This window comes from Euleptes europaea, unplaced genomic scaffold (assembly GCF_029931775.1).
Source record: "Euleptes europaea isolate rEulEur1 unplaced genomic scaffold, rEulEur1.hap1 H_1, whole genome shotgun sequence".
Classification (NCBI taxonomy): domain Eukaryota; kingdom Metazoa; phylum Chordata; class Lepidosauria; order Squamata; family Sphaerodactylidae; genus Euleptes; species Euleptes europaea.
In genome coordinates, this window is record NW_026612049.1 from 1093007 (window position 1) to 1116229 (window position 23223).

A 23223-nucleotide genomic window follows, 5' to 3' on the forward strand; every position below is an offset into this window, starting at 1 on the left:
AGAGAGGACGACCTTCTTTCCGAGAAGGATTACCAAAGGGGGTTGGTGCAAACCACCTTCAAGGGCTCCGGTTCTCCCAACGGCCATTCTGACGGACCATTAGGGAGTGCAGAACAACTGGGAGAGACCCTGGCCGCGGAACCATCCACGGTCCAAATCAAAATAAAAAAGGCGCGAAAAACCGCTTCGCCGCAGCCGGGCGCCAGAAAAAGGAGGCGCGGCAACAAGGTCGGCGCTGGGTCAAAAGCCAGATGTAAAATGCCCGATTCTTCACCGAAAGCCCACAGCACCCAGACGCGGGTCTTTTTGGAGGCGGCGGCGGCAGCTGGGCCCGTATTCGTCCCGACGGGAGATGGTAATTTAGTGGCAATGGGAGTTGGCAACCCCCCCCCCACTCAGGCGGTGGCGGCCGGCCATTTTCTTTCATAGCAAAACGCTGACGAACTAATCAATTATGCCCTTCAGCGCCACTGGCAGGCCTTCCAATCCTTTCAGGCCCGCCTCCCCCCCCTCTGGAACTAGGCCCCTACGGGACTCCTCCCAATTACCCCCTCCATTCTCACCAAACTAGCAATAGCAATACTGTTGATGAGGACGAAGGCTCTACTACGTCTGCTAATGCAAGAAATGCTACTTGGCCCACTAAAGCGGCCATGAAGGCTAACTTCTCTGGAACCAGAGAACATTCTAAATCTCCCAACAACTCTCTAGAATATGAGGAGGAGGAAAGAGAGGAGGAAAAAGAAGAGGGCGAGTTTGATTCCGATGACGAGCCACCTCTGGAGTCAGACCAACATGACAGGCTTTTCTCTGGTGAGGATTATCCGGCCCTACTGGCCAAGGCTATGATTGCTCTTGACCTTAACAAGGAAACAGACCAATCTGATGAACCCAAATCAAAGTGGAAAAAGGGAGTCAAGGAATGTTTCCCTAGACCGAAATCCACAACAAATTCAGTACCTTTTCCAGAGTTCTTCATCAATGCTGTAAGGGATGAGTGGGATCACCCAGCCCCTAACAGACAGCTACCCAATAATATAAAAAAGCTATACAACCTGGCGCCTCACGCCATGGCAATGCTTAAGGTTTCCCTGGTGGACGCCCCTGTCTTGGACCTACAATCACCAGGTCTGGTTCCAGAGGACAGAGTTGGTTCTTTGAAAGACCAACTAGGCAGAAAAGCAGACTACCTAGCGAGAAAGGCACACGAGGCCTCGGCTACTGCTATTCAGGCCAGTGCCACCACTTCTATTTTCGCCAGAGCATCCTACCTTTGGATAAAAAAGATTATCCAACTAGTTCCCGAGGACAATCTCAGGGTCTTAGGGGGCCTTGAGAGAGTCCAAAGCGCCATAACCCTAATGGCCGATGCCTCACTTGATGCTATGTCTTCAGTAGCGAGATCAATGGCATCGGTCACTTCCATCAGAAGGGAACTTTGGCTTAGAGCTTGGCCAGCCGACTTCAAGGCCAAAACTACACTTATGGCATACCCTGTCAAGGAAGGACGCCTATTCGGAGAGAAACTTGACAGTATACTCATAGAAACAAAAGATAAAAAACAGGTACTGCCTATGCAGATTAAAAAGGATCATTGGCCTTCCTCATATCATTCCTTTCGTCCCCCCAGGTTCTCACCCAGATTCAGAACTGAATACAGGAGAGGCTCCTGGGGAACTACTAGAGGTTCCTGGGGTAGCACAAGGTCATTTCGCGGGGGCGGGGGAGGTTCTCCAGACCCCAAGGTTTCCAACCCAGAGGAGAAAAAGGAGACCGATTTGCCAAGAATAACCCCCAGTGACGCCAGTCACGTTCAGGTGGGGGGGAGGTTACAGGAGTTCACGGCAAGGTGGGCCCTGTCAAATCCAGACAAGTGGGTTTCACAAATCATATCAAATGGTTACCTTTTGGAGTTTACATCTCGTCCAAGGAACCGTTTCCTAAATTCACCAATATCCCTGAAGAAAGGGAAACACTTAAGAACCCTAACAGCCATTCACCATCTAATCCACATCAAGGCCATAGAACCAGTACCCAGCCGTCAGAGGGGCCAGGGAGTGTACTCCATTTTCTTTATTGTCCCGAAGAAAAACGTGGACTTGAGGGCCATCCTCGACTTAAAATACATCAACAAGAGGATGGCCCACAGACACTTTCGTATGGAAACTGTCAAATCAATAGTGGAGTCCCTTCTTCCTGGCACTTTTATGACGGCGGTGGACTTCACCAAGGCCTACCTCCATATCCCCATCCACCCCTTGCACAGACCATTCCTAAGGTTTGCCTACAGACACAGTCACTACCAATTCAAGGCCCTCCCCTTTGGGTTGACCTCCGCCCCGAGGGTCTTCACCAAAGTATTGGTGACCGTCATTGCAACCCTCAGACAGGAGGGAATTCAGGTACATCCGTACCTGGACGACATCCTGATCTGTGCCCCAACTTTCAACCTTGCCTGTGCACACACGGAAAGGATTACCCAAGTCCTCCAGGAGCACGAGTTCCTTATAAATTTCCTCAAGTGTTCCTTGAAACCATCACAAGTGATGACACATTTGGGAACCAAAATCAATTCAAAAAGCAACTCCCTATCTCTACCACAGGAATGCATAAACAAGCTAGCGATATCTGCTTCCATCACGGCCAAAAAGAAGTACGCCATGCTCATGTCTCTAGCGGCCCTAATGGGATTGATGGTGTCATGCATATCTATCGTCCCATGGGCACGATTCCACTCACGCCCTCTGCAATTCCACTCATGCCCTCTGCAATGGCTCCTGCGTCCGCACCAACTAGACATTACAAAGAAAAAAATCAAGAGAATAACTATTCCACCCAACGTCAGTCACAGTCTTCGTTGGTGGACCAAAACATCAAACCTACGAAAGGCAATACAATACATACACGAAGATCCCATACAGATTTTACAGATGCCAGCCTTCTAGGCTGGGGGGCCGCTCTGGGTGACCAGATTGACCAAGGGCAATGGTCACAACAGGAGACACTACTACACATCAACTTACTGGAGCTCAGAGCAGTAAAATTAGCTCTGTGGAAGTTTGCTCCCTTAATCAGGAACCACCATGTCCTTATAAGGACAGACAACATCGTAACAAAAGCCCATATCAACAAACAGGGCGGCTCCAAGTCATCTTCCCTGCACAGGGAATCAGTGACGATTTTCATATGGGCTCAGGCCAATATACCATCGCTCAGAGCGGAACACATAAGGGGAGTCCTCAACCTACAGGCCGACTGGCTAAGCCGCCAGTCCGTAGACGAAGGAGAATGGGAATTAGATCAACAATCATTTCATCATCTTACAGACATATTTGGTACCCCTTCCATAGATCTGTTTGCTTCAGAGTCAAATCGCAAGGTACCCAGATACTATTCCAGGTACTTCCACCCAGAAGCAGAAGGCACAGACTCCCTCCTCAGTCTGTGGCCGAAGGGTCTGCTTTACGCATTCCCCCCAATTCCTATCCTCCCTGAAAGTCCTCCGCAAAATCCAACAACACAGAGCCGACGTAATCTTGATAACCCCTTTTTGGCCACGGAGACCATGGTTCATGACCCTAAAACGCATGTCATACCAGGACCCTGGCAGATCCCAGCAAGACTGGCCATTCTCCGTCAGGGCCCACTACTACACCCAGATCCTCAGTGGTTTTGTTTGACTGCCTGGCGCTTGAGAGGAGGCCCCTATCACAACTAGGGTACTCTGACGAGGTTGTCAATACCATTATAGAAGCCCGAAGGCCATCTACCAGGCGCATATATAACGCGTCCTGGAAGGCCTTCGTCCGATGGGCTAGAAGGAAAAAGTTTGACCCAGCCCATCCAGACATCCCCAGAATCCTAGAATTCCTACAGTCTGACAAAAACTCAAGGCTTCTACTTTGAGGTGACAGATAGCTGCCATTTCCACCGTGGTACCATTCTTAGAAGGATGCCCCACATCTCAACATAGGCATATCTCAGCGTTTTTAAAAGGGGTCTCTCAAATCCAACCTCCCGTCATCCATAGGTTTCCTACGTGGAACCTCAATTTGGTCCTAAAGGCTCTCATGGCACCACCCTTCGAGCCCCTTAGAACAGTTCCCATGAGATACCTTCGTATGAAGGTACTCTTCCTTACAGCAATCACTTCCGCTAGAAGGGTATCTGAGCTCAGAGCTCTGTCCATTAGAAAAGGTCTATGTGTCTTTCACAAAGACAAAGTAGTGCTGACACCCGACCCTACCTTCCAGCCTAAAGTTAACTCACGCTTCCATAGAGCCGAGGAGATCAACTTACCATCATTCTGTCCCAAACCCTCAGGGCCAAGGGAAACCTCATGGCACACACTAGACTTAAGAAGGGCTACCCGTATTTTCATTGACCGGACAGCAGACATTAGGAACTCTGACTTCATGTTCATCGGGATCTCCAACCCCAGTAAGGGACAAAGAATGTCAGCAGCCTCCATTAGCTACACAATAAAAGCATGCATAGCAGAGGCATACAGGATAACTGGTAAGCCCGTCCCAGAGGGCATCACCGCTCACTCCCTTAGAAGCAACGCCACCACTGCTGCCTTTGATAAACAGGCCCTGCTGGAGGAGATATGCATGGCCGCCACCTGGTCCTCGGTCTCAGCATTTGTCAGACATTATAAGATTCATACCTGGTCATCAGCACAGGCGGCCTTTGGTCGCAGGGTCCTGCAAAATGTAGTAGAGTAATCCTTTCCCGCCCTATTGGGAGCTCTTATAAGTCCCACAGCTCAGGATGCCCTTGCCTCAGTGGAGAATATAGCCTTGGATAGTTACCGTGAGGGCTTATTCTCCTCTGAGGCGAAGGGCATCCTGCCCCAGCCTTCTCTAAAAGGTTTGAATCGCATAACTCTAGCTGTCTTTTCTTAACTGAACAAGCGAGGAAACTCATTCTAAGTACACATAGATATCAGCTTCTTGTTCTTTCCTGTTGAATCGTGTTGAGTTTGAGTTATAATCAAGTTCTACTGCAAGTTTGTTTCATCGCTGTCTACATAGCTAGTATAGACGGTAACTGGCTTCCTCAGGCTGTTTTCCCGCCAATGGGATACAGGAAGTCAGAACAATTTTAGTCCTGCCTACCTGGATGGAGAGGAAAACAACCCACAGCTCAGGATGCCCTTCGCCTCAGAGGAGAATAAGCCCTCACAGTAAGTATCCAAGGCTATATTTGCACTGGTATAACATAGAAAAATTTCAGATACACAATATTCCATTTACAGTGCAATCCCGAGCAGAGTTACACCCTTCTAATTTCATTGACTTCAGTGGACTCAGAAGTGAGTAACTCTTTTTAGGACAGCACTGATAGGTAATTATCTCTTTCATTTTTAGCCACCTTGCTTAGTAAATACAGTGGCAGTCCCTTTATGCTCAGAACATTCAAAAAGTGATGCAAAGCTTGGTTCTGATTCAACTTTACATTTTTATCCTTGAAAATGCTTACTTGATTACTTAACCACGCATTCCTGAGGGGGGGCGAGTCCTCTTAGGAGGCGGAGTGACCTTGCCGCCAGCGTAAGTGCATCTAATCACGCAACAAGATGCACTTACACTGGCGGCGAGGGCAGTTCCGCCGGTGCCCAAGCACCGTGGAGCTGCGCCTCACCCCTCCGCTGGTGCAATCTCTCTGTGGTGCAGGCCACAGCGGAGAATTGCCGCAACAGCGTGGGGGGGGGCGTTCCTGGTCGATGGCTTTCTGTTCCTGTTCGGCCCATTACGCCGGCGCCAGGAACAGCGTTGCTGTGCCTGCTTTTTAGCAGGAGCAGCCTCGCTGTTTTCAATGGGGTGAAAGGCCCCATTAAACAAAAAAAGCCATGAAACTGCTTTTTTTTGTTTATCGGCGTTAGGAGACAGCTCACCTGCGCCTTCTCCCCGCCACTCTCGTACACCAATTCTCGGGAATGCGCGGTAAGAGACCAAACAGACCTAGACAGTTTTGCTACAATTTGACTTCCTTTCCTATTCTATATTGAGGAAAACTCTTATCTCATTTGGGGGGATTTTTTGGGGGAGCGGGGATGTTTTGTCTTCTTTTGAAAGGGGCTTCTTTTTGTATTGATATTTCCTTTCTATAGTTGTTTGAAAATGTTTCCTGGTCTATTATTTATGTTTAAGGTGTCCCAGTCCTTTGAAAAAAATTATAAATTAAGAGTAATAAAAATTTATTGCAAATATTCAAAGAAAATGTTGTTGAGAATGAGCAGTATAGAAAGATATGTTACCTGTTATGACATTATCCTAAGTCACTTAGACAGAATGACAGCTTTTAAATGTCAAGTTCTGTAATTAAATGATCAGTACTGTTAAGGTATTTTTCAATAAGCAGTAATGCTAGAAAGAATACTTCTGGAATTTAGTGAAATCTATGCTCATAGTAGAAATATGCATAACCAAAGTTTACCATGGAAACCATACAGTTTGGGACTGGAAGACGAGCAAATTCAGATTCTAGTTTATCCATAGGTAGCCTTGGACATGGCATGTAATTGTGAGTTGTCTGTACTGGGCTTGTTTTAAATACTACACAAAAAGATTATTAAAATAACTTCATAATAAGTCTTGTTCATTTACAGTAAGAGACCCAAAACAATATCCATAGATGAGAATATGGAACCAAGCCCGACAGGGGACTTTTATCCTTCCCCAAATTCACCAGCTGCTGGAAGTAGGACATGGCATGAAAGAGATCAAGGTGAGTAAATCTATCTTATATAAAAGTGTTCCATATTTTTGTTCTATTATTTTTTTAAAAAAAAACAACACCTGGCTACATCAATGCTTTATACCTTGAAAATCAGCAGTAAAATTGTTTTTAGGTTAGGTTAAATTTTTGTTTAACCTATTGTGACGTTTAAATTTTTTGGAGTTTTCCAACTGGAATAATTAAGTTCAATAGTAGAAATTAATCTAATCACCATTATCACGGTCTTTTGCAGCGATTCAGATGTTGCATTTATACATACCTATCCTTTTAATGAAAGTTTCATTGGAATGTAATCTCATCAAGTTAGAGAGCTATAAGAGTTATTAATCATCTGGCTCCCTGGATAGTCGAATATAAATTCCAGTAAATAACTGAATAAATTACCGTATTTTTCGCTCCATAAGACGCACTTTTTTCCTCCTCAAAAGTGAGGGGAAATGTCTGTGCGTCTTATGGAGTGAATGCCGGCTGGGCGCGTGCGCATCGGGACGGCGTGAGCCGGCGTTCCCCGCCCTGACGGCCAGCTGGGAGGCGGGCGGGGCCACACAGAGCCGCGCGTGCACATTGGGACGGCGCGAGCCGGCGTTCCCCGCCCCGACGGCCAGCTGGGAGGCGGGCGGGGCGCATAGAGCTGGCTCGCGCTGTCCGGACGTGCACAGGCCCAGCCGGCTCTGTGCGGCCCGCCTCCCAGCTGGCCGTCGGGGCGGGGAACGCCGGCTCGTGCCGTCCCGACGCGCACGCACCCAGCCGGCATTCACTCCATAAGACAAGTTTTTAGAGGAGGAAAACAAGATTTTTTCTCGTTTTCCTCCTCTAAAAACTAGGTGCGTCTTATGGTCAGGTGCGTCCTATGGAGCGAAAAATACGGTATTGAAATTAAACTTTTGCAAGTATTTCATAGCTAGGGGGCTAATTTCACAATCCTATGCACACCCACCTGGGAGTAAGTCCTACTGAACTCAGTGGGATTTACTTCTGATTAGATGTGTTTAGGATTGCATTGTAACAGTTCAGTCCTAAGAGGAGTTACACCCTTCTAAATCCATGTAAATCAGTGAGTTTAAAAGGGTGTAAGGTAGCCATCTTTTCTGGCATTGCTTCTGCAGTACTGTGGTATTTAATAGCAGCTTTAGGACCAAAGAAGATGTAGCAGAGGCGATGCATTTCTGTTCATCTTTGAAAGGTGATTTCTAGGAATGCAATCAGAATTGAGGCCAAACATGACAGGAAAAGGAGGTTTAATCCTTTTGTTCCCACATAGATTTACTAATGGACAATTACTCATTGCTGTGAGCACACAGACTATTATTAACACTTTAAAGTTAAAAACACAGGTTTTACTGAGGGCCTGTTATTTTCCTGTGAGGTGCTAATAGTATTGGGGATGGCAAGTAATTTCAGTTAACAAAATCATGGTGGGGAGTGTTGAAGGGGTCAGTGCTGGTTGCCATCTCCATATGTTGCTTCAACCTGAAATGCACCTGTCATTTACCATTTAATCACCCAGATTTAGGATGTTCATTGGACTTCATTTTGTCCAATGAACATCCTTAATCTGGGTGACACTGTTCTGCCTTCTACCTCAAATCTCTGTAATTTGCTGTTCTCAAATTAAGAATATTTATTAGCTTAGATACGAACCAAGATACGAACCAATCAACATGGCCATTTGCTCCCTGAAAGCTCCAGGCCCTTGGAAATGATCTTACTCATTGTTATTACATTACAAATATAATTTAAGCGCACCTTCCTAGGTTGTATAAAGGTTTTGTTTTCTGTAAATCAACATGTCTTATTGGTTTGATTAATTAGTTATTATACAGTTAGTTTTAAGAACTATTTAAATAGAAACTTGATTTCAACCAGCTTTTTAAATGGAATAAATTTACACTGGAGATCTGTAGTCAGATTTAATTGGGACTATGGCACTGGGCAAACGAGTATTAATTATCTCAATCTTTGATGTTTTTCCCAATTTAAACCACCCACCCCAGAAGGGGGAATTAGCCCCAGTAAAGAATGGAAATGACAAGCAAAGACAAGTTCCTGTTTCCTTATCTACCAGGAGAGCTGGTTTCAATTAGGAAAACAGCATGGGGGAGCAGAGGGTTTTTTTTTAAGACAAAAAAAATAAAACTTCACCCTAGTACTGTGATCTAAATTACACTGCCCCTTCTTGTTCCTACTTTTTTTGGACCAACTGCCCTATCAAGATATCTGATAACAGACCAACATAACATACTGTTGGCCCTGAACAGGTTTTTCTATTAGTGATTTACGGTAAATCAGTTCCCTCTGTTTTGTAAAGTTAGGTAATGTTCATGCAAAGTCTGTGAGTGATATACCCTTACCTAAATAGCTAGTAAACTGGTGGTGGCATAAAATATCATTATAAAGTTGCATTTCTTTAGGCTCAGTTTAGAGTTTTTAAAATAACATTAGTTTCAAAGGAAGCTTAAGCATGTGCTTAACTCCTTCCAATGGCAACAAAAGTGTTAAAACGTGTTAAACTTTCATGGGATTGTGCCTGCTTTTTATTTCTAGTTTAAATTCATCTTGTTTTGGGTTATGTCCATTGAATTTTATGTTAATGCTTGCTATTGTGAAGATCTTTTGTGCATCACAGAAAAGTATGTAAACTGTTGGAGTATGTTTTCATCGATAGAAGGATCTCATCTTTTTCTTTTGACCTAGAGACAGTTACCCATTCCCAGAATGAACAAATGTCTGACTTGTCCCTCTTTTCTCATCTCACAGTTTTATCATACTATCAAAGCTACTCAGTCATCTATTTCAAATAGTAAGCAAATGCATTCAGGATATATAATCTGTATTATGCAGGAGTGTTCGTTTCTGAATTATATTAGTTATAAATTCCTGTTTAATTTTCTCCTAATGTAACATTCAGAATATAATTTTCATGGTTTGTAAGCCTTGTGCATTTTTTTTCTAGTGAGAACATTATACTATATAGAGCAGCTGTGGTGCCAACCATAAAAGTTCTTGTTTAGCCTTCCTCTGTTACCTGTTCATCTCATTCAGTACTTTGTACCATAGCCAGTGGTCCCTTCCTTTCTTCAAATGTTCTTTTTACAGCGTATTTAAGCAAAATTTTAATGGGTTCATTTCCCATTCTTTTTGCTTTTCATGAACTATCAATTTAGAATGGTTTACTTATTTACTGTGCTTTGTGTTGGATTTTCTGTGAACATTTATTTAGCAGCAGTTATTGCATATATTTTTTCAAGAACAGGAGCACCTGACACTGTAAGATCAGGAGTGGTCCTTTGAACATCTGAATACTTTATTATTTTGTCAGAGTCTTTTTGTGATCAATTTAATGAAAGTCACCCAATTCTTAAAACTGAATGTTTGTATAGAGAAGGAAGATTTTTAAGTTCTTTCTCAAGGTGGTCTCTGCATAGTTCTAGTTGTGGAGTGCAGAGTGTGGTGCTTAAAGCTTTGGTGACCTTCAGTTAAGAAAAAATGTGTCTAAATGTATTAATGAACTTAGCTGAACAGGTCGTTTAAGAGGTTGGGAGTGTGCAGGGACATAGTACTTCTTGTTTTTCCTCCGTTTATTGGGCAGTTTCAGGTGTAGAATCATGTTCTTTGTTCTGGATCTTTCATTTTGCTTTTTTACAGAGCCGTTCTGCTTGATAATCAACTAGTTTACAGTAATGTTTATGTGGTTATATAGATTATTTTGGGTGGTAATTGGTTGCTAGTTTTTGCATTGCTATGCATTACATAGTTACTGGATTCTTTGTCTAGTCCAAATGATGTTTCTCATGCCACTTTGCTTTTCTAGACCTAACTGTGTTTATCTTCTGTTAATGTGCTTTGCTTATGAGCACTCCCATCAATGTTAATTAGACTGCCAGGCTGATTTTGAGTGTGCATCTAGAATGCACAAATACACGTAAATCCAACTTTTTTTAATAGAAAAAAAAGGTCTTTGGTACTAGACAGCATGCTTTGTCTTTGAGACAAAAACTTGATCCACTTTACTATCAGAATAGGGTTTTCTGGTTTTACAGAAATTCAGAGGCAAATGTGTTTGTTGCCATTATCAGACACATTTGAGTTCTGATTTTGTGGCAACCTCAGCACCAAGGATTGTGGCTTTGATGCTCTGTGTTGGTAAGTACCAAAGGACCTGATGTTGTTTGTTCCCAGGGATCATCACGGCTCCAAGGGATTTTCTTACTAGTTACGCATCTTTCAGTTTCAAGCTCTTCTCAGATTCAATTACTGGAATTTGTGGAGGCTTTGGTCCTGCTTTCCTCTAACCTCAGACATAAGGGTAGAAAGAAGCTACACTTGCGAAGGGTCTCCATGCGAGAGGACTTGGTACCATCACAAAGGAGAAAGAAGAAACTCTATTGACCAAATTGCTGCTTTCATAAGATTCTGGGGCTAGTGGCAGAAGATGAGGTCATTTGTAACCTCAGTTTCCAACATCCAGTGCCATGAGGCACTGTGCCATGTGGCAGGCACAGCTTTTCTAGAAGGTTCCTGAAGCTCAGCAGCACCTGTGATCTTTGCTCCACAAGTATGAATATGCAGAACCACAATGATTGGTAAGTAATACTTTTAAAAAATTGATGACAATTTTATGGCCATTTGAGAAAAGAGGATATTTTATGGATATTTTTTAAAAGTATATTGATGAAGTTTAACTTTCACCTTTTTAAAGAAGAAAGTTATTAACTTATTAATTCCAACGATGGACGTATCAGTAGATGTTTCAAGTCATGACATTCTTCTTTTAGGCCCACCTGCGTAAAATAACGTGATATCAGTGAGCCTGTTAATTGCTTTAGCATACATATTCATATCCTAAAAGAACTTTATTAACAAATTTAACTATTTTGCAAACTAATTTGTTGTAGTTCAAGCAGATCTGTGTCAGGGGCATAATAACCAGTTGTCATGTTGTGGGAAAAATTCAGGGAGTTAAAATACATGAGACTCACCAAAATTAGTGGAGCAGGAAGTGACCGAGCAAATGCATAAAAATAAAACAGGCAAATAAAACTCAAAAGTTCAAGCATTTTTCAATTACAGAGATCCCATGAAAGTAGTGCTATTTTTGCACATAAAATTCCTTTGACTGATTTGTGCCAGTTGTGTATTAGAAGGGAAAGTGTAGTTTATTATCTGTCCAAGTATGATACACATTCAACCAGGATCATATAAACTACTGAAATCTCACTTTGGGATGCCAGAAATGACATGGACTTACTGTCTACTGTACTTAGGCATCATTTGTGCAGTTTTTGTTGAATGTTAGCAGATAGCTGGCAGGATTTTACCTGGCCCTATCAGTCTGAGCAAATTGTCAATGGTGTGAAGACAGTCCACACCTGTCATTCTTTGACTGCTAAGTGCTACTTTTCCTCTGGATCACCAGCTGTGACTCACTCTCTCTTCCAGTTGCAGATGGCTACCATCAGAAAACAAAAGGATGAGGTTCCAATACATGCACCAAAGTGCTTGCTTATGTTTTAAGGGAGCTGTTTGGATCCTGATCTATGGTGAAAATAACACTTGAAGCTCTGAAGTGTTGATGAAAAGAAATGATGGGGAAATATTATATTGGATATGCTATATTGTAAATAGCGCAATCCTCAATAAAGCCTTGCCTTTCCCTCTTTATCCAACATCATATAATAATAATATGGTAATGATGGTGTTTCAGTAGCTGTAAGGATTGTGTGTAGGGATGGTGTAGGGATTGTGCGATGGGCGCCAGCATGGTGTAGTCGTTAAGAGCGGTGGATAGGAGCGGTGGACTCTAATCTGGTGAACTAGGTTGGTTTACCCACTCCTACACATGAAGCCAGCTGGGTGACCTTGGGCTAGTCACAGTTCTCTTAGAGCTCTCTCTCAGCCCCACCTACCACACAGGGTGTCTGTTGTGGGGAGGGGAAGGGTGGTTTGATTCTTCCTTAAGTGGTACAGAAAGTCTTAAGTGGTAGAGAAAGTCGGCATTTAAAAACCAACTCTTCTTCTTCTAACTGCATTTAAAAGAATGGAAGAAGGCCTCACTTGGAACAGGAAATTATGTAAAACAAGTGGAGAACCTGCAAGGACTTGACTTGCAGGGGTCACTTCATTTCCCCTGTATCCTTTTCCTCTTTCCTTTCTCCTCAGCCCTAATGTTTCCAACCTCCAGGCCTGGAGTTCTCCTAGAATTACATCTGATCTCCAGACAGCAGAAATCAGTTCCACTGGAGGAAATGGCTTCAGAGGGCAGACTCTATGGAATTACCCCAGCTGAGCTCCCTCTTTCCCCCAACTCTGTCTTCTCTAGGCACCACTCCCAAATCTTCAGGAATTTTCCAAGCCAGAGTTGGCAAGTCTAGGCAGTTGCCATATCCTCTCATTTTCCCCTTTTTCATTCTCTTTTTCCTACTCAGCAACCAACTTTTCCTTTACCTGCCCCCTCTGTCTTCAGCTTTATTTATTATTTATTTCCTTCATTTATACCCCACATTCCCCCATGCTGGGGATTGAAAGCATTGCATGATTCTTCTCTCCATTTTATCCTCACAAAATCCCTGTGATTAGGTTGAGAGCGAGTGACTTGAAGTCTCTCCTTGACAAAAGCCAAGCCAAGTTGCAAAAGTTGTGCGGTAGCAAGTTGCTCAGGTGAGATGTGTGGTGACCACCACTGGGCCCAGCAAAGGCACACATGTTGTGAGGAGGCGGCCGCTGGGCCCAGGCAAGTTGTTCGGCATCAAGTTGTAGCCACTGTTGCGCCAATGTGAGTTGCACAAGTAGCATGGTAGCAAACTGTCCAGTGGTTGCTGCTTAGCCTGGCACTAATAAGTCCTAATGAGTCCTCCCTCCAGGGCAAGAGTGAGGGGAGCAGGTATAGACTGGAAGGCCAAAGTAGCCCTTTGTGGGACTCTCCCCTGATTTTACTGACAGTAACTAAGGTTTGAAGGCTGGTAATAGTGCTGTTGTTGCTTGGCAACTCCCACAATGACCACCGAGATCTCCTTTCTTAAAAGTACAGACACTGTGCTTTTAAATCCCTTTTAGATGTCAGATTTTTCTGCAAATTTGGGGCTTTTCTCCTGTTTATAGAACCATCTGTCTTGTCTGTTCATGACTTCAATCTTTGTATTTAAGTATCCACAGATGGGACCATGTTGAGAATTAGACGTAACAGGCTTCACTTACTGCTACGCAGGGGACCTATAAAAAGAGCTGGCATGGTTTAAAGAAAACCCCTGTACCTATTTTTTATTACTTTCTTGTGAATGGCACACATTGCTCTCATACAGTTTGTCAAAAGGTAAATGGGTTACTAAAATAGTAGAACAATATATCTGCTGAAGAATAGAAAAGAATAGTATGTGCTTTTACTTTCAAGTATTCTTTGTAACATATGTTCTAGAACATTTAATATAACTAGAGATGTGTACAAATAAATGAATTTTCATTTTACAGTTACCTCATCGTATTCATTTTCCTACGGTTCTCCTGCATTCATCACCAACCAACAGTTAGAACCACAGTTTATCATTAAAACTGAAGCACTTGGATCCCCTTCACCTGTTCTTCCTCTACCACCTGCTCCACCTTGTGATGAGGAACGAGTATCTTCTGCTGGATTTCCCTCATCTGGACCTTTGCCATCTTTTGCTATCTCCCCAACTTCTGGACTTGCTTTTCCTGGAATTCCTTTAATTACAGGTCCGTCTCCAGATGGATCTTTCCTTATTAGGCCTTCTTCTCATGGTTTTTCTAAAATGGATATCTTAATTTCTGAGCTAAGAGAATTAAAAGAGGAGGTTGGTAGTGCTGTACAGGAGCTGAGAACCATAACTGGCCAGCTAGGCCACTTGCTTGCTTACACAGGACAAAGCTCAAAGAGTCCTAAGGTACCTACTGAAGGATAAGCAATATCACTGTCTCCATCTGACAAATACATTTATTCTGTAAGAAGGATCTTATTTAATATGCATTGTGTTACTATATGTTCAGTTCTTTCAAAAGCATGAAGAGCTTATTTATATACACAGTTCCAGCTAGCAAATTGTTGTACTCTTGTAAATATTTAATATTTCACAACATATATATATATATATACACAAAATATAAATAAATGTATACATTCCTATACCTCAGTCTTTATTGTGTTTTTTAAATTACATTTAAAAAGTAACACCCTCCAAAAACACCTTTATTTCTGCTTTTCCCATCTTAAGATACTGTTTGTAGATATAGAAATAAATTTCAAAGCAAAACTTCTTTGTCTAATGCTCTTTGTAGTGTTCTTTCTCAGAGGCTGATATAGCACCAGTGTCAATTTCAGTGGTAATCGTCTACAAAAGTTGGATAGATGTAGTGTTTTTTTCCCTATTGTAATTACTAGCACAGCTCTCAGTTATTTCAGAATATTAAGATGCCTTCCTCAGGCAATGTATTCCTTTAAGAATCACAAGCTAGGAATGCTAACTAACACTGCATTCCTGTGCACCTTTATTCCAGTCTAAACCCGCTGATTTCAATGGGATTAGAATTTAGTTACTCTGCATAGTATTGCACTGTAGATAACTCTGTTTGGCCTGAACAGTATTAAGGTTATTAGATCTGGGTGCAGGAATACTCAAGTAGGAGGATTTTTAGAAAAATATTTTACTAACCAGTCTAATTGGCATGTGCTGTGTTTCTAAAATCTACAACATTAAGGCCTAGTTTTGTCAACAGATAATCAGTTAACTTGGTTTCTTTGAAAACAAACAAACCCAAACTAGGAAAAAGGTTTTAAAAGGAAACAGAAGTTCTTTTAAAAGGAGTAAATATATGCTCAAGATCACATCTTTAGTACAAAATATCCTGTAATAACTAGCACTGCCTTATTTCATTTTTTTTCCAAGTAATAATTAGTATACATTTAAAAAATGGAGACAATCCATCATGTCTTACTTTACAAGCATGTTCAGAGTAGATCCATGCATTTCCTGAAAGCAGGTGAGTAGGAAACAAAAGTGACTAGCAACACTTTCTGAGGTAACATGCCAAATGTTCTTTGTATATTACACATACAGTGAGATGACTGATCTAGTTGTTGATTTACACAATAAAGCATCATTGGGGGACAAGTGTAAATCTTGGGCATGTAGTTCCCCCTTGCTTTTTGTTAACATAGAATGGGATTTTGTTATGAATGCAACAGATGGATTCACGGCAATGGCACCAAAATTCAGAAGGGGTGGAGAAGTTAGAAATTAGCTTCCCTCACTTTATAAAACAAGCCAAAATTCAGACCAGCTTGTAAAGCCAGGCAGCCATTCTCCATCACTATGACCAACCCTGACTTCTTTGGAGGAATGGCATAAAGATCTACTAAATGATTAATAAAATGTCTTTTCTTTTGAATGAAAAAACCCTTCCAGCCACCAGTGTTTCCTTTTTCACCAAAACTTACCTTGCAGGTCAAGCAGTGGCCGGGAGAGCTGCCATCGGTATAGGCATCATTCAAGCCAGAATATTTGTTGCTGCTCAATTTAGTTGCTCATATATCTTAGAAAGTTAATCACCTGGTTTTTAATCTGTTCTGGTTTTTTGACACTTGCTTCTTAACAAACATGGAAGAGCCGTAGATGGCTGCTCGTGAAAAGGCATGTATGTATTTAACTTTGATTTGGAGACTTGATGGTCTATGACTGCGAATAAAGTCGTCTACTACTACTACTACTACTACAAGAAAAAAAAAAGGGCAGGGGTCGCTCAGGGCAATCAAGTAATTACCTATTGTTTATTCCCCAAGGGACAAGCGTTATTGTGCTTAAAAAATAATTGACATAATCTGACTTAACTATCAATGATAGTGTCTGGATATATGAAACGTATTTTGGATCCCAGTTGTAGAAACATGCTTACATCAAACTCTAGCCAATTCTTTCATTGCCTCTGTTATTTGTCTGCCACAGTAATAATCTAGTTGTTTTAAACAACAAGAGGTAACCTGATTTCCTTTCTCTGTATAATAAATTCTTATTACCGTATTTTCTCTAAATCTACAAATAGAAGGCTTTTTCTTCAGTGTAGCTGATTTCATTGAGCTTAAGTGTGCGTGTGTTGCGTTTTGATCTATGTCTAAATGTGGTACTTAAAGTCTTTAAAGTGATTTCTTAAGTCTGTGTCCATTTTAAGAAAGAAATAATTTTGGCAGTCTTTCTAACTTATATCTCCAAGGTTAAAATATTGACATTGTCTTATTGATTTTATGTAGAGGACAAAATTTCTTAGAGATTCTTATTACTAATAAATAAAATGCTGCACTCAGCAGTTTTCATCCATAGAGGCATTATGCATCTTAGTGATTCACTAGTTTGTAATGGATGAGCAACATATTATCCAATATCATGTGCAATGTGTTTGGCTTTTAAAATTAAATTCCCTTATGTCTGCCACAGTTTTTTCCCCTTAAGTTTTATCTCTCTGTTATGAAATCAGGAGAAGAAATGACTAGATGATGTAATCAGTAACATCTTTGCAAATCTAATATTTCAATGTTCTTATTAAGTAGGATTTTGTAATCAGATGTTATGAGAGTACATATGTTGCTTGTGCAGTGGTAAGGCAGAATTAAAAGCTGAGGCAACATATACATATTTGTCTCCGTGGGCATTGTGCAGCATTGTGAGAAAACATTTATAAAGTGTACTTACCCTTCACATGCTGTTCTTTCAATTAACACAACATTGTGGGAAACTCATAATTGTGAAGTGTAAGAGAGAAAGGGGGGTCACATATTGCATGGAATCCTTGGAACTGCAACTCACCTCTGTGTAACTGGGGAGACAGATTCATTGTATCTTCTCAGTGGAGAACCTTCCTTCCTAGCGTTTGGGGGGGGCATGTTTAGCTTTGTTTCCCCAATGATGGCACCCCTGAATGCAGCACTTTAGGCTTTTATTTTTTAATAGGAAAGACTTTCACAAAAGAAATTTAAGGTATGTGTAAAGGCACACTATCATTCATTTATGTATTTAAATATCTTTACCATGGTTTTCCCATAGTAATGTGCTTGGTCCATTCTAAGGCAGAGGCTGAAAACCACAGGCTAGAATGTTCTTCAGCTTGCACCAAAGGCTCATGCCTCTGGCCATAGCTAAGCTTTATACCTGCAACAGAAAGGGGAAAGCAAATGCTCAGCAAAAATGTTTCTCTTAACCTTTCTTTTCCTGCATCTTATTTTGGATGAAGTATGACATCTTACTTCACATTCCATAAATCAGCTCCAGAGTCATAAGAGATGTGTTTTATTGCTGCTCCACAAATTTGGAGATAATTTTCATCTTTAGCTTTGAAGGAAGCCAGTATGAGGTAGTTTTTAATTAATGCATTTGTATTTTAATTAAGATTTTATTGTGATTATTGAAAACACCTAGTTATGTGTATTAAAAATAGTTCTCTTCCTGAGTCTTTGGGATAGGGCAGACATAAAAGGAGTTAACATTTCAGCCAGGCTGGTATTTCCTGAAACAATTTGGATTGAATCCAGAAGTGCTGTGCTGCACAAGGATATCTTCTGTTCCCTGAAGGGCTGTTTTTCACTTTGTGCCAGAGTATCACACAGGAAAATGAAACTGAATTCAAAGATATTTTTGCACTTACTCAAAAGTTCATGCAGCCTTTCACAGAAGATGAGGCATAAAGATTGCAGTGGAACGTATCTGTTAAAGCCCTCTTTGAGTGAGCAACAAAGTGGCAAATGACTTTCAATGTAATTAAATATGGAGTGGTGTATGTCAGGGGGTGGGTGAAATCCTAATTGAACATATACAGTAGTAGACTATGAACTGAGATCTTGGAGTAGTGGTGGATACCACAGGGAAAATGTCGGCTCGGTGTTTTGGATCCAGAGACTTGCAAGGAGACTCATGGACTTAACACAGGTCAACTTGTGCAAGATCTTGAGCAAACACTTAGAACTTTCCTGTCTATAGCGGCCAGAAATTGGTTGCACAAGCTCTTGCACAAGCAGAAATGCAACTGGATGCAATAGGTTTGACATAGTGAAAGTGGCTATCTCAGTCTTTTCCCTTGAATTTTGACTTGTGCAAGAGCGGTAGTGCATACAGAAAATATGCTCTGGATCCAACTCAATATGTGGAAGCAGTGAAAAAAAGACAAATTCTGTGTTAGAGATTGTTAGGAAACAGGTCGAAAAGAAAAAATAGCCAGTATCCTAATGCCCCTGAACATATGTCGTTTCCGCATGCTGAATATTTTATGCAGTTCTGTATCTCTCTCTGACGGTACGTTGTAGAGCTAGAAAAGGTGCAGAAAACATAACTGAAATGGTGAAGGGACTAGAGTACTTTCTCTGTGAGGAAACCTTAAAGAATTGTTTTAAAAAAAACAATGGCTTAGATGAACAGAACATTCATAGAATCATAGAGTTGGAAGGGACCACAAGGGTCATCTAGTCCAACCCCCTGCACAATGCAGGAAATTAACAACTACCTCCCCCCACATCCCCAGTGACCCAAACCCTCCCCCCACCATGCAGGATCCCACAATCAAAGCACTCCTGACAGATGGCCATCCAGCCTCTGCTTAAAGACCTCCAAAGACAGGGACTCCACCACCCTCCGAAGCAGTGCATTCCACCATCGAACAGCCCTCATCGTCAGGAAGTTCTTCCTAATGTTTAGGTGGAATCGCTTTTCTCTTAGTTTAAATCCATTACTCCGTGTCCTAGTCTCTGGAGCAACAGAGAACAAGTTAGTTCCTTCATCAACATGACATCCCTTCAAATATTTAAACATGGCTATCATGTCTCCCCTCAACCTTCTCTTCTCCAAACTAAACAAATCCAGCTCCTTAAGTCTCTCCTCATAGGGCATAGATTCCAGACCTTTGACCATTCTAGTCGCCCTCCTCTGGACACGCTCCAACTTGTCAACATCCTTCTTAAATTGTGGAGCCCAAAACTGGACACAGTATTCCAAGGGAGGTCTGACCAATGCAGAATACAGTGGTAGTATTACTTCCTTTGACCTAGACACAATACTCCTATTGATGCAGCCCAGAATTGTATTGGCCTTCTTAGCCGCCAAATCACACTGTTGACTCATGTTCAGTTTGTGGTCAACTAAGACTCCCAGATCTCTTTCACATGTACTGTTGTCAAGTCAACTCTCTCCCATCCTGTACCCGTGCCTTATGTTGTTTCTGCCTAGGTGAAGTACCTTACCCTATTGAAATCCATTTTATTACTTATGGCCCAGCTCTCTAGTCTATCAAGGTCATTCTGAACTCTGACCCCATCCCCTGGGATTTTAACTACCCCTCCTAACTTGGTGTCATCTGCAAATTTGATTAGCATGCTCTCTATCCCATCATCCAAGTCATTTATAAAAATATTAAAAAATATTAAAAATATTAAATAATACCAGAGGTTTTTAACAAAATACCCTGAGTGGAGAAAGTGTATAGAAAAATTTCTCTTGCCATCATACTTGAGGGCACCCAATGAATGAGCAAAATTACTGATGAGCAGTATGTTAAAAACGAAGGAAACCATTCATGTGACAATTACTTTATGGAATTCACTGCCTTACAATGTAGTGATGGATACTAGTATAGAATAGAATAGAATAGAATAGAATAGAATAGAACCATAGCGTTGGAAGGGACCACCAGGGCCATCTAGTCCAACCCCCTGCACAATGCAGGCAATTCCAAACGACCTACCCCCACACCCCCAGTGACCCATACTTCATGCCCAGAAGATGGCCAAGGTGCCCCTCCCTCTCATGATCTGCTTAAGGTCATAGAATCAGCATTGCTGACAGATGGCCATCTAGCCTCTTCTTTAAAACCTCCAGGGTAGGAGAGCTTACCACCTCCCGAGGAAGCCTGTTCCACTGAGGAACTGCTTTAACTGTTAGAAAATTCTTCCTAATATCTAGATGGAAACTCTTTTGATTTAATTTCAACCCGCTGGTTCTGGTCCAACCTTCTGGAGCAACAGAAAACAACTCAGCACCATCCTCTATATGACAGCCCTTCAAGTACTTGAAGATGGTTATCATATCCCCTCTCAGTCTTCTCCTCTTCAGGCGAAACATACCCAGCTCCTTCAACCTTTGCTCATAGGACTTGGTCTCCAGACACCTCACCATCTTTGTTGCCCTCCTCTGGACACGTCCCAGCTTTACATCTTTCTTAAACTGCGGTGCCCAAAACTCAACACAGTACTGTAGGTGAGGTCTAACCAGAGCAGAGTAAAGCGATACCATCTCTTTGCGTGATCTGGACACTATACTTCTGTTGATACAGCCCAAGATCGCATTTGCCTTTTTAGCTACCGCATCACACTGCTGACACAGGTTCAGTGTTTGGTCTATTAAGACTCCAAGATCCTTTTCCCACACACAACTGCTGAGACAAATCTCCCCCATTCTATAATTATGCATTTTATTTTTCCTACCTAAATGCAGAAATTTACATTTATCTTTGTTGAAGTGCATTTTATTGGTTTTAGCCCAATTGTCCAACCTCTCAAGATCAGCCTGCATCTTGGCTCTGTCTTCTACCGTATTTGCTACCCCTCCCAATTTAGTATTATCTGCAAATTTAATAAGCATCCCCTCTATTCCTTAATCCAAATTATTGAACAATAAAGATATGGAATGACACAGGGCCCAGGACTGATCCCTGAGGCCCTCCACTAGTCACATTTCTCCAATTGGATGAGGAACCATTAACAAGTACTCTTTGGGTGTGATCTGTCAACCAGTTACAGAGCCACCTAACAGTAACAGGATCTAAACCACATTTTCCCAATTTGTCAATGAGAATACTATGTGGAACCTTATCAAAAGCCTTAATGAAATCAAGATAAACTATATCTACAGCATTCCCCTGATCCAGCAAGGTAATAACTTTCTGAAAAAAGGGGATAAGATTAGTCTGACTTGTTCTTGAGAAACCTGTGCTGGCTCTTAGTAATCATAGAATCATAGAATTGGAAGGGACCACCAGGGTCATCTAGTCCAACCCCCTGCCCAATGCAGGAAATTAACAGCTACCTCCCCACCACATCCCCAGTGACCCCAACCCTCCCCCCACCATGCAGGATCCCACAATCAAAGCACTCCTGACAGATGGCCACCCAGCCTTTGCTTAAAGACCTCCAAAGACGGGGACTCCACCATCCTCCAAGGAAGTGCATTCCACCATCAAATCCATCCTTTTTAAATGCTCAAGGACTGACTGTTTGATGATTTGTTCAAAAACATTTCCCGTTATAGAAGTCAAGCTGATGAGTCAGTAGTTCCCTGGATCCTCCTTTTTCCCTTTCTTGAAGATGAGGACAACATTTGCCCGCCTCCAATCTTCTGGCACCTTACCTGTTTGCCAAGACTTTTCAAAAATAATGGACAGAGGCTCAGAAATTACATCTGCAAGTTGTACCCTTGGATGCAATTCATCTGGCCCTGAGGACTTCATTTTGTGTAAAGAAACTCTGTTTGTTCACTACCCCAATGCCAATCCTCGGCTGCAAATCCCTTCCCTCATCATGTGTTCTGTTCATGCCATGTTGAGCAATGCTTCCCTCATGAGAAAAGACTGAGGAAATGTAGGAATTGAGGAGTTCTGCCCTCTGTTCATCTCCTGTTACAATTTAACTTTCCGGTCCACTCAATGGGCTTATCTTATCCTTGTTCTTATTCTTACTCTGTACATAGGAAAACAACCCTTTTTTGTTGAATAGATAGCTTTAAAAATAAACTAGACAAATTTATAGAAGATCTATCAATGGCAATTAGCCATATGGCGAAATGGAACCTCCATATTCAGAAGCAGTGGAAAACAACAACTGGGGGAAGCTTTGGCCTCTGTGCTCTGCTTGCAGGCTTTCCATCTTGTTGGCCACTGGAAAGAAGGGTGCTGGACTAGATGAACAGTGGGGCTCTTCTTCCATTCTTCTGTATGACTCTTGAGCAAGAATGTTTGGATCAGTGCCAGCAGTTGTTTTTCTCTTGGTCATGGTTCTTTGCATCCAGCCCAGTGTTCACTTCAAAGAAAGAATGTATTATAAGAAGTGTGAATATGCAACTAAATAGGGACAGGGTTGGAATTGAAGCTAAGGTGGAATTGCTGCAGAGCTATTTATTCTACATCTGTGCTCCTGTTCCTTTGCGACTCTTCTCCTGTAGCATCGTAGAAAATTGAACATGTTGCACTGCTGTCTGGGAAAGCTGAGCAGGTGTCCAGCATAGGCAGGTGGTTGCTTGAACTCTGCCTGGCTCACAAGTTGACTCCAGTAAAGTTCTATTAGCAGGTGGCTTACTGATTGGTGTGCCATGTGACTTTTATCGAGGGAGCTACTTGGATGGCAGGCTGCTTCATACAGAGGCGGAGGGTCTTTGCTTTTGATGAGAAAATTGCAGAAACTCATGTCTCATTAGTGTTTCCTAAGGTTCTTTGGAAGCAAAC

General features: G+C 42.1%; 1 protein-coding gene across 13 annotated transcripts in view; it reads left to right on the forward strand.

Moving 5' to 3' along the window:
* Positions 1–23223, forward strand: part of LOC130492890 (nuclear factor 1 B-type) — a 444072-nt gene that overhangs the window by 328501 nt on the left and 92348 nt on the right. For 10 of the 13 annotated variants that reach the window (XM_056866639.1, XM_056866645.1, XM_056866640.1 and 7 more), the window contains exon 6: positions 6614–6732. In XM_056866639.1, the coding sequence (XP_056722617.1) occupies positions 6614–6732 (119 nt within the window). Of the gene's footprint in view, positions 1–6613; positions 6733–14208; positions 14663–23223 lie in introns of those variants that run through there. The other 3 variants (XM_056866649.1, XM_056866650.1, XM_056866652.1) reach the window with 2 other exon arrangements.